This window comes from Mustela lutreola, chromosome 5 (genome assembly GCF_030435805.1).
Source record: "Mustela lutreola isolate mMusLut2 chromosome 5, mMusLut2.pri, whole genome shotgun sequence".
Taxonomy (NCBI): domain Eukaryota; kingdom Metazoa; phylum Chordata; class Mammalia; order Carnivora; family Mustelidae; genus Mustela; species Mustela lutreola.
In genome coordinates this window covers 164,612,330-164,625,387 of record NC_081294.1, presented here as the reverse complement: position 1 = coordinate 164,625,387, position 13,058 = coordinate 164,612,330, and the positions used below count along the sequence as shown (strand labels likewise).

At 33.9% G+C, this 13,058-nt stretch overlaps 1 protein-coding gene across 1 annotated transcript; it reads left to right on the top strand.

Annotated features, from left to right (window-relative positions):
- The first annotated feature begins 6,846 nt into the window (after positions 1–6,846).
- LOC131831265 (olfactory receptor 14A16-like) lies at positions 6,847–7,780 on the top strand. Its single transcript, XM_059173414.1, is given in 2 exon segments — positions 6,847–7,464; positions 7,466–7,780. Coding segments are annotated over 2 exon segments (933 nt in total).
- Positions 7,781–13,058: the final 5,278 nt, after the last annotated feature.

The window sequence follows — 13,058 nt, the reverse complement described above, 5'->3', positions numbered from 1 at the left end:
CCCCTGTACCTTGTTTTTGTTGTTGTTGTTGTTTTTTAATAGTGTAATCCAAAATACAGAAATGGAGAAAATTGTGTTTTGTAGGGGTGCCTGGATGGCTCAGTGGGTTAAGCCTTTGCCTTCAGCTCAGGTCATAATCTCAGGGTCCTGGGATCAAGCCCCATATCAGGCTATCTGCTCAGCAGGGAGTCTGCTTCTTCCCCCTCTCTCTGCCTGCTTGTCTACCTACTTGTGATCTCTCTCTCTCTCTCTCTCTGTTAAATAAATAAATAAATAAATAAAATCTTTAAAAAAAGAAAAAAATGTTTTGTAAACCTGATCTCAAAGCCAGATGCAATGATGAAATAGATCATTTGATCTAGTTAGATTAAATTAAAGCCCATGTCCAAAATATTACCACCAAAAAAATTTTTAAAAAGTAGATAACTGCCCTTATATCTTAAAAGCATGGGATTGATAATTTCTGAGCTCTCCAATATACAGTAAGCTTAATGACAGCAATAAAGATCAATAAATTTACGGGAGAAAGTTATAAAAAGACTGCTCACACAAGATTAAAGCTAATCCTTCATATACACTTTAAAACTTGCCCAAACTCATTGTAAATTAGGTGCATGCACTTTAAAGTAATGAAACTTTTTTTCCTCTCATAATGGTAAAGAAAGATAATCCCAGGTAAAGTCAGAATAAGAGTCTGCATCTTTTTAGTTTTTTGTTACAACTTTGATAATAAGTGAGGCAAAACTATAAAGTCCATTTCTTTCCAAGCACGATTTTTAAAAAAGTTAATTTAGCTCAATTACCAGGGTACTAACCCAATCAACAGAGAATCACTTTAGAACAGTGAAAATGCAAGGACAGAATCCCATGGTTCTGAGTGCAGTCTGTCCAAACATAATTTTGAATAATATCATGTTATCCAGCTGAAAGAATCTGATGATGGTTAAACTTTACTTGCTCTGACTCTGTTTATGCCTCCTATTTTTTTGAAACCATAGTTGGATGATTATACTTCTGTAAGTATTCATTTTCTCATCTTCAAAGAGTGTGTGATAATATGTTTCATAGCTCAGAGGAGTTAACACAGATGAAGTAGGCAGAGTATTATGAACATTAGTTGTCAGTATAAACCTCTGAAAGTCCACAAAAAAGAGACAAAAAGGGGGAGACCTCATTAAACCAACCCTCTACCATCCAAAGGATTTTGGTGTTTCCCATGCTCTAAATAACTGAGACATGAAGTCCATTTAAATAAAGAGAAGCACTCTGAAGGAAAAAAAGGTTGAAGTAAAACGTCTGCAAAAGCTTTTGATGGTGACCATTAATGATACAGGCAAGTTTAAGTTTGAAAATATAAGACATTCTAACATAAACTTTAGAAGTGAAGCCACTTGTGTTTGAACTCTGCCTTTATCCTGTGTGGTTTGCATGAGACTAGATTTTTAAGCTGTCCACAGCCCATTCTATCCATCTAATGTGTTGTTTTTAGCATGAATGTAAGTCATATTTAATCACACATAAGAAAAACCTTAGAATGAAGCTAGTGTATGTTCTTAAGCAAGATCTTACTTTCCCAAAAGTGTATTTCACAAACTGCGATTCATTGTTGCCTTTGGCTGCCTGCCAAAATACATGCTTTCTTAGATTCTTTTATTCAAAACAAAAGAAAGCAGTTTCCTCACAAAACAAAACAAAACAAAACACACACCTATCTGATACTTAGAAGAAACAGAGCGGAAAAGGATGATGGTTAATAAACCCTCCTTCAGAGGGTATATGGATCTGACCTTTCAGCTATTTAAAACCAAAGGTAAACAGTTAACATTAAAATCCTTATGAGCCCTGAAATTTTTGAGTCTTCTTAAAATGTAAGATACATTAATTTTATTTCTATGAATGTCTGCTTTAGCTTACAAATCATTAAAATAATAAATTCTAATACCCTGGCTTTATCACAGAGAGTTAAACACTTAACATTTCTTTCAACATTTACAGCTTGGGGATTTCTTATCACTGGCAGGTCCAAGGAAGTGAAGCTCCCTTATTGGCCCAGGTATGGAGGCCACGGTGAATTAGGCTGTTGGAAGTGTGCTGATATTTCAAAGGAAAAAAGATGGCTTTTTTTTTCCTGCTACAAAACTTCTAATAATGCAACAATAATGCAGGGAATTTCTTAATATCAGTGATAGCTTTTTTATTTTCTTTTGTAATTAACTCGGATATACATAACGTTTTTGTAACAAAACACAAAACACCTTGTCCATGCTCTCTGAGGCAAAACAAAACAAAACAAAAGACAAACAGAAAAAGAGCCCTCAATTGTAAACTTTTTTTTTTTCTAAGTCTTTAGTTACCAGAACAGTTGGCTATAGCACTAGAGTTCAGAACACAGCAACAGTGTTGCAGTGAGTGGGGAAACACACACACACACACACACACACAAGCAGATATCAGTTGGGCACAGACTGGTACATTCTATCTATCTTCTGGCTTTTTTTGGAGCCCAATTGAATAAAAATGTATCTAGAATTTTATCTGAACCTTGATTTCACTTTTATTATTCAATAAGGCATTCAAACCTTCCACACATCTTCTTTCTCTTAAATTATTTTGTATTTTCTCTTTCCATCTCATTGTTATTGGGGGGACATTTAATCTGGACCTTTGTTAAATAACTCATAGGTATACCATTTAAATGATATACTCATTTTTTATTCTTTCTCAAAAACAAAAACAAAATAAAACAAAACCCATCTTTCTTTCAGAAGTCACTAAACATAAATAACAGTTAAGTTCTCAAAAATAACAATGTTAAATGCCATTCTTTTTAAACTCTGAGAGTGCCACTGGCTGTCAGTGTAGACATCTAAAGGCTGAACCACTTGGTTTATGTCCTGCAACCCTGCAGATGCCTATTCCATATCATGTCTGCACACCATTGCTGTAAAACATTCTACCTACACAATCTTCAGGCTGCCAACGTCTTCTTTGTTCACACTACATCTCTGACTTTGGGGAATTTATATTCTCTTCTCTCTTTTATATGGCATTACTATTACAAGGGATAATCTTTTAATTTCCCACATTCTATATCCAAACTACCATGATTTCCTCAGAATTCCTGAAGCATTTAGTGTGTGATGATTTGGTCCCATAAATACTACCTTACATGTATATTAGAATTGTGAGGTAGGAATATATTATGTTCTATTTTGTTGAATAAAGTACAATTCAGAATAAACAACTTTAAGATAAATAAATGTGTCTCCAAAGAAAAGTTGAGGTTGCTGTTGAGAACTTATTTTGATTACTGAAATCTCCAAAGTAGACTTTAAAAATAGAAGTGAAGCAGGACATCTGGGTGGATCAGTTAGTTGAGCATCAGAATATGGTAATGCAGCAACCCTCAAATCCTTGCATGCATAGTTAAAACATCTCATTTGGCCTCATTCCTGAACTTCTGATTCAGCATGTTTGGAATGAAGGCCCCCAAATCTGCATTTCTAGAAAATTTCCAAGTTATGCTGATATTGTTGTCCAGGGGCCACATACTTCATGAACCTCTGGTCTAGCTGAGTAGAGATGTTGTAAGGAAAAAAATATCATTTTCCATAAATTCCAAGGGGAGCTCACAGACATAAAGAACAAAAGGTGCACATTGACCTTGGATAATAGAAAACAATTTGTAAAATATTTCATTTTTTTGTCTGCCGGTTGCTTAGCTAATTTTAAGACAAATGATATGAGGTGGGGTAAAAGATAAGATAGGTAGATGCAATTAGAATATAGTATGCATGAAACACCCTTTAAGGAAGTATAAAGATGATGTAGGAGAAACTAAAATGATACTCAGATAAATAGAAGATTTTGTTGATAGTATGATTTTCAACAATGTTATACATTAATTATATGTCAATAAAACTGGGGAAAAAGTAATCACCAAAATTACTTTTACTTCTCTTCTATCTTCCAAGTGTACTTTGGAGTTTCCACCAATCAAAATAAGTTCTTAGTAACAAACTCAACTTATTTCTTCTGGAAATCCAATTACTTAACTTAAACATATTTACTCTGGATTTACACCTTAATTATTCAAAAAAAGAACATAATATTTTCCTACAAAACAATTCTAGAAGAAAATACTTTTCCAGTTAAAAAATATGCAAGATACTATCCTAGATGTAATTACTTTTAAAAGCTGAATTCTACACATTTTTCAATGTTTTAATATGTTTCATGACATACAGTGAACTGCATTTTATTTTCATCATATTGTGATTACATACAATGATTTTAGTAGAATATGAGTTTACAGTATTTTTTTCACAAAGCATATATATTTACAAAAAAATCAAGGCAAGCATTTTTGCTGAACTTTTGTATGTTTATCTTAATAATGGAATTTTAAACTTCAGGAGACAGGAAGAGAGCAAATCCCTGGAGTCGAAGTTTTATCAAGAATAAGAGAAAAAGTTTTGCTTGAAAATCAATAATACAGTTTAGGAAACACATTTTGCATTCAATGAATTAATGGTTATTAGATTAGGCATTTAAAATAGAAGATGAAATTCAGGATCTACTTAACATAGCCCCATATGGAATCTTGCATAGGATATCTTTTCTGGATGTCATGAATAAATATGTAAATTACATGTGTCATACTAAAGGACATCTAACATTTCCACTTTATGACTACACTACAACTTTCTGAAGGAAAGAACCCCTTCTCGTCTCAGCAAAGAGGTAAAGGATATGTGAGCTTGATGGAAAATCACAGGAGCATTTACAATTCTCAGTTATGTAGATGATGGGGTAACCCATACAGAATGGAGACATTGAGGACAATGTAAAAAGAAATGGAAATCTGGCCAATCAGGTTTAAATCAGAAAGTGAGTTTGTTGCCCTGCATAATTAAATGGGACATGCGGCTACAAATATGATTCAATGTAACAATTCCTGAAAGGCAAAAACAACAATGTTGGAGAATCTGCTGAGAAGATAAAAATTTCTAACACATAAAAAATATAAATGAATATTTTGCTGCACAATTCAAATAGTTTAATACTATGCATACATCATTTTTAAGCAACAAAATGGAACAAAAGGATTATTTGTGTTCCTGATAACTACCTAAACTTTTTAACAAGATTTATATCTTTTCATAACTTTTGTGTTTTAATTTGAGCCACTGTTATCCATGGCAGGTGCTACAGGAAAAGTTTTAAAAATGGATAGTTTCATGACTTATACAAAAATAAAACAATTACCAGTAAAAGATTTCATTAGTGAATGAGGGAACTGGCAAGATATTGCATGTGGTTCAGAAGAAGAATTATAGATATCATAAATATGAGGACAGATAAAAAATGGTGAAATTAATTTACAAATAAATACAAAATGGGTCTGAGTACAGAGCAATAGTCAATAACATTCCTTAGAAATGTAACTGATTAGTGTTTTGTGAAAAAGAATAATTTATATTATTAAAATTTACTAAGATTCAAGGATTGCAAAACAGCTCAAAGATATTACAATGCAATGATGATCCAATGCAAAGAGAAAGAAGGAAGGAAGGAAAGAAAGAAAGAAAAGAAAAGAAGGAAGGAAGAAAGGAGTTTAAAATATAAAATAAAAAGAAAAATTATCATTTGACAATTTCTCAAAATTCTTGACTCAGGTGTAATGAAGGAAGATTGGATAAATAGAAGAAATGGTGTTTGTTAAAGACCTTGTTAATGAATTAGGCTAGTGTTTCTTCATTTGTTTGTTGGCTTTTGTTTTATTTTGTTTTTGTGGAGTCCAATGCAGGGCTTGAAACAATGACTCTGAGAACAAGAACTGAGCTGAAATCACATGTCAGACACTTAACTGACTGAGCTACCCAGGCGCCTTGCTGGGTATTTTTATACACATCATTCAGTTCAATAAGATAAGAAAGTTCATTCTGTACATTGAATAAACTAATACTCAGACAATTAATTAAGAATCAAAAAACTAGTGGGCGCCTGGGTGGCTCAGTGGGTTAAGCCGCTGCCTTCGGCTCAGGTCATGATCTCAGGGTCCTGGGATCGAGTCCCGCATCGGGCTCTCTGCTCAGCAGGGAGCCTGCTTCCTCCTCTCTCTCTCTCTGCCTGCCTCTCTGCCTGCTTGTGATTTCTCTCTGTCAAATAAATAAATAAAATCTTTAAAAAAAAAAAAAAAAAAAAAAAAAAAAAAAAAAAAAAAAAAAAAAAAGAATCAAAAAACTAGTAAATGAGTACGATTAAATTTATATTTGGGATTGATTGTTCACATTCTATGGCTTTCCTCATTACCTATCACAATATACTTTATGAAAAATTCCATCTTATTGAGATGCAGAGTGTAGTTCTTGATCTGGATAGGTGGATGAAGTAGATGATTTGGAATGGACTGACACTCCGTTCAGTCACACTGTAGTGTGATCAACTGTGGTTCCCTGATGTCAATGGAGGCATTCTGGTGACAGTCTCATGTGATCTTAAATATTTTGATAGATGCATATGACAGTAAGAGAAAGGGAAATTAAGAAAATACAATAGTAAATTATCCTCATCTGAGTCTTAAGTTGCCTTACTTTATTTTGTTTAATTTAATTTTATTAAGTGTTACAAGATTCAGCATTTATACACCACACCCAGTGCTCCATGCAATACATGCCTTCCTTAATACCCACCATGAGCCTCACCCATACCCTCACCCCCTCCCTTCCAAACCTTCCGTTTTGTATTTGTTGTTGTTTTGTTTTGTTTTATTTTTTGGAGTCAACATGGTTTGTCTTCCCCTATGATTTATTTTTTAGAGTAATTGATTAAACATACAGAGAAATGGACAACTTCACTTATGGGAGCATATTTTTCCTCATGGGCTTCTCAGATGTTAGGGAAATCCAGGTTGTACATGCAGTGCTATTTTTGATAATTTACCTGGTAGCCCTACTGGGGAATCTTCTCATCATCACCCTTACCACCAAAGATCATCAGCTCCACACCCCTACGTACTTTTTCTTAAAGAACTTCTCTTTTCTAGATCTCTGCCTCATTTCCATCACTGTCCCCAAATCCATCATGAACTCTCTAATGAATCACAATACAATTTCATTACTTGGATGTGTTTCACAGGTGTTTTTCTTCTTTCTATTAGTCAGTACAGAAGTAGCACTACTCACAGTAATGTCCTATGATTGCTATGTTGCTGTCTGCCATCCTCTCAGATATGACATCATCATGGGCCACAGAGCCTGTATGCAGATGGTGACTATTTCATGGGTCAGTGGAGGTCTCAATGTAATTCTTCATACAGCTTCTACCTTTTCCATTCCCATGTGTGGGCTTCCTGAAATTCATCAGTTCTTCTGTGATGTCCCACAACTGCTCTCTCTTGCCTGTTCATATAACATAGGGGAATTTGTAGTCATTGGGCTCCATCTAGTGTTATATTTTTGGCTGTTTTGTGTTTATTGATATTTCTTACATTTATATATTTTCCACTGTTCTGAGAATGCCTTCCAAGGAAAGAATGCACAAAGCCATATCCACATGCCTGCCTCACCTCCTTGTTGTGACTCTGTTTCTCTCTTCTGGATTTTTTGCCTATTTACATCCCTTACCCAAATATCCATCACTTTTAGACTTGCTAGTTTCTGTATTATATACTGTGATGCTACCCACCATGAACCCCCTCATTTACAGTCTGAGAAATAATGATATGAAAATGGCACTAAGAAAATTGATAAGGGACACATACAATTTATCAATATAAAGAGTTAATATCATAGATATCATGATTTATGCATTCACTGACATAATCATACAAACAATCCATTGCATAGTCTGGTAATAACATTGGATCTGTAGAGTACAAATTATCATTAAAAAAATCTCATTGTGTTCATTAAAGTGATACTAAGAAGTATCCTCCTTGTCCAGACCAAGTGGATAGCAAAACCAGATTGGTTCTTCTAGGGATTGGAAAGATGCATGATTTTTATATCTGTCATACTAATGGGCATTCCTTTTCCTGTGAAAAGCATGTAGGGACATGAGAAATAAGCTTTGCTCTCCCAGAAAAACCAATTGTATGGTAACTCTTAGGAAAATCAATATGCAAAATGTCACATGAAAAAATATGTATAATGTACTCTCAAATAAAAGAAAATAGACAAAGGTAGGTGATATCTGTACAGCATTGTGAATGTATTAAATACCACTAATTGTACATGTTTAGTGTTTAATTTTAAGTTATGTTGATTTCATCTCACAAGGAAAAAAGGGAAAAAAAGTACTTTGTTATCCAACTGCTTCCCCTCTTCTAACTCAAGCCTATTATATGGCATTTTCTGACATCAATTGTGTCCTTGAAATCTAGTGTAAGAAAAAGATATAAAAAATGTAACTTTGTTGTAGAGAGATACATATGCTTATAATAATATTTTTCAAGTCTTTATTTAAATTCCAGTTACTTTATATATAATGTAATATTAGTTGCATGTGTAGAATTTAGTGACTCAACACTTATATACAATAAACTGTGCTTATTATAAATACCCTCCTTAATTTCTATCCCAATTTAACCCATTTCCCCCATCCACATCCTGTATGGTGAAGAAAAGAGAAGAAAGCCAGTAATGCATTCCTTAGCTATAATGGCATAAAGTAATATTAAGACAAGCTTCAACAGAAAAAAAAATTGATAAACACTTTGCCAGAATTTCCAAAATTAAAAGAAAAAAGACCCCCCAAAACAAACAAACAAACAAACAAAAGGGGAGAGAAGTAACAACCAATAAACTATTGCAGGAGAATATTTTGAAAAATTATATGCCAAAAAATCAAACAGTCTGGGAAAAAATGGATAAATTCCTAGAAACATATACACTAACACAACTGAAAAGGGAAGAAACAAAGAAAGTGATTGGGAAAATACCAGCAAAGGTATTAAATTAGTAATAAACTAAAATCTCTCAACAAACAAAATCCAGAGACAGAGGGCCTCACAGGGGAATTCGACCAAATATTTAAAGAAGTTAATACCTATTCTTATCAAACTATTCAAAAAATATAAATGTAAGGGAAACTTCCAAATTCATTTGATGAGGCCAGCAGTACCTTGATTCCTAAATGAGACAATGGTCCCATTAATAAAGAGGAGTACAGGACAATATCCTTGATGGACATGGTTGCAAAAATCCTCAACAAAATACTAACAATTCCAGCAGTATATTAAAAGAATCATTCCCCATGACCAAGTGGGATTTAGTCCTGGGCTACAAGTGTTGCTCCATATTCACAAATCAGAGGATATGATATACCACATTAGTAGAAAGGATAAAAAACTTATGATCCTTTCAACAGATGAAGAAAAAAAAAGAAAAAGTACAACATCAATTCATTATAAAAACTCTCAGCAAATTTGGGATAAATGACACAAACCTGAACATAATAAAGACCATGGATGAAAAACCTCACAGCTATTAAATTCTCAGTGGGGTAAATCTGAGAGGTTTTCCTCTAGGTTCAGGAAAAATAGTCATTCCACTCTCATGACTGTTATTTAATATATTGTTGGCAGTCCCAGCACAGCAATCAGACAACAGAAAGAAATAAAATCATCCAAATTAATAAGAAAAAAGTCAAACTTGCGCTGTTTGCAGATAACATGATACTCTATATAGAAAACCTGAAAGACACAACCAAAAAATTTCTAGAACTGTACACAAATGCAGTAAATTCACAGGTTATAAAATCAGCATACAGAAATCTGTTGCTTTTCTATACACTAATAATGAAGAAGCAAAGATATAAATCAAGGAATCAGTCCCATTTAAAATTGCACCAAAAACCATAATAACCTAGGACTAAACCCAATCAAAGAGGCAAAATATTTGTACTGTGAAAACTATAAAATACTGCTGAAAGAAATTGAGCAGGACAGAATGAAATGGAAAAGTATCTCAATATCATGCTATGGAAAAGCCAAATGTCCATTGGTTGATGAATGTTAAAAAAGATGGTGTATGCACATATATACAAGTATGCAGTGGAATATTACTCATGAAAAAGAATGAAATTTTCCCATTTGCAACAATGTAGACAGTTATAGAATATTATGCTAAATGAAAAGTCAGATACAGACAAATATCACATGAGTTTACTCATACATGAAATTAAAGAAACAGAACAGATGACCATCTTTAAAAAAAGAGAGGGTAATCAGGAAAGAGAGTCAACTATAGAAAATAAACTGAGGGTTTAACAGTGGGCAGATGTGCAGGGGAATGGGTTAAACAGGTGATGGTGTTAAGGAGGGCAATTGCAGAGGTGAGCCCCGGGTGTTGTATGTATGTTAAGTGATGAATCACTAAATTAGTTGCAGTTGTACAATTTAGTTATTTTAAAAATTATATATAGCACCCAGTGCTAATCAAAAGGGTACTCCCTAATCCCCATCACCTATTTAACCCATATTATACCAATCTCCCCTCTGGTAACCACCAGTATATTATCTATAGTAAAGAATCTCTTCCTTGGTTTGCCTTTCTATCTCTCTCTCTGTCTCTCTCTATCTCTATCTCTATCTCCATCCCTCTCTCTCTTTACCTCTCTTTACCTCTCTTTTCCTTTGTTTTTAATTTAAATATATATATATACATATATATATATATATATGTATATATATATATATATATTTTATACTTAAGAGTACATATATAGTATATATCTTCTTTATCCCTTCATCCTTTAATGGACATTGCATTCCCATGAACCGTGAAAAAGGGTTCCCCTTTCTCACATCCTCTCCAACAGTTGTTGTTTCTTGTCTTCTTAATTTTGGCCATTCTAACTGGTGTAAGGTGGTATCTCAGTGTGGTTTTGATTTGAATTTCCCTGATGGCTAACGATGATGAACATTTTTTTTTTTCTTTTTTAAATGCATCTCCAAAGGCAAAGGAAACAAAAGTGACAAGGAACTTTTGGGACTTCATAAAGATTAAAAAACTTCTGCACAACCAAGGAAACATTCAACAAAATAAAGAGGGATGGGGCTCAGTGGGTTAAAGCCACTGCCCTGGGTTCAGGTCATGATCCCAGGGTCCTGGGATCAAGCCCCACATTGGGTTCTCTGCTCTGTGGAGAGCTTGCTTCCTGCTCTCTCTCTGCCAGCTTCTCTGCCTATTTGTGATCTCTGTCTGTCAAATAAATAAATAAAATCTTAACAAATAACACACAAAAAAGTAACCCACTGAATAGGAGAAGATATTCGCAAATGACAGTACAAAGGGCTGATATTTAACAGCCTTTGGTTTCATTAACCTGTTCTACTTTGTGTTTTTAGTTTCAATATAGGTTAATTCTGCTGTAAATGTTATTTCTCATTTTCTGATGGCTTTACTCTTTGTTTTTATTTTCCCATGAGCCTTTCTTTATGTTATGTTACTCTCCCTACAGTACTTCATTAGTTTTTTATGTAGTGTTCCATGATCCATTGTTTGCGTATAACACCCTGTGCTCCATGCAATCTGTGCCCTGCTTAATACCCCAAAACGGTCTCTCCTATCCCCTACCCCCACCCCTATGCCTTTTATGTGTAATATTAGGTTGTTTTTTTTTGAGATATCTCTTTTTTCTTGAGATAGATCTCTATCTTTTTTAAAAAATTTTAATATGTTGTGTTTATCACCGTAAAATACATCATTAGTTTTTGATGCAGTGTTCCAAGATTCATTGTTTATGTACAATACCTCTATGCATTTGAGGTCTCTCCATTTTTTTTTCATGACAGACTTCCTGTTTCATAGTGATGTGGTCAGAATATATGCATGCTATGTTATCTATCTTTCTGTACTTTTTGAGTCCTGATTTGTGACCTAGTAAAAGATCTCTTCTAGAGTATATCCATGTGCACTTGAAAAGATTGTTTATTCTGTTGCTTTAAGGCAGAATGTTCTGAATATATATTTTAAATACATCAGGCCCAGTGTGTCGCTAAAAGACTTTGTTTCATTGTTGATTTTCTACTCAGGAATCTATATTGATCTAAGTCGTGTATCAAGGACCCTATTAGTAGTGTATAATTATCAAGGAGTTCCTTTGTTTGATATTAATTGTTTTATTTTGGATTCTTCCATGTTGGGTGCATGTTTACATTTGTTAGATCTTGTTGAATTGTCCCTTTTGTATGGTATCATACTCTTCTTCAATTCCTATTACTGTCTTTGGTTCAAAATCTAGTTTGTCTCATATAAGTATTTTTTTTAATTTTTTTCAATTTATTTATTTTCAGAAAAACAGTATTCATTATTTTTCACCACACCCAGTGCTCCATGCAATCCGTGCCCTCTATAATACCCACAACCTGGTACCCCAACCTCCCACACCCCCACCACTTCAAACGGCTCAGATTGTTTTTCAGAGTCCATAGTCCCTCATGATTCACCTCCCCTTCCAATTTAACCCAACTCCCTTCTCCTCTCTAACACCCCTTGTCCTCCATGATATTTGTTATGCTCCACAAATAAGTGAAACCATATGATAATTGACTCTCTCTGCTTGACTTATTTCACTCAGAATAATCTCTTCCATATAAGTATTTTTACTTAATCTTTCTTTTACTTCCACTTACATGATAAATATTTCTTCTCTTTATTTTCAATCTGAGCATGTCTTTACATCTAAATTGAGCCTCTTACCTGCAGAATATTTATAGGTCTTGTTTTTGCTTTTGTTATTGTTTCAGATTTTTATTTAACATCAGCTTATTTAATATATAGTGTAATATTGAGTTCATGAATAGAACTTATCAATTCCTCTCTTGCATATAACACCCAGTGCTCATCACAATGTCCTCCTTAGTTCCCATCACCCATTTAGCCCATCACCCACTCATCTCTCCTCCAGGAACTCTCAGTTTGTTCTCTAGAGTTGAATCTCTTAGGGCTGCCTTCTTCTCTTTTTCCTCCCTTCCTCTGAGTTCATGTATCTTCTTCCTTAAATTTCATAGTAAAATCATATGATATTTTTCTCTTTCTGACTTACTTATT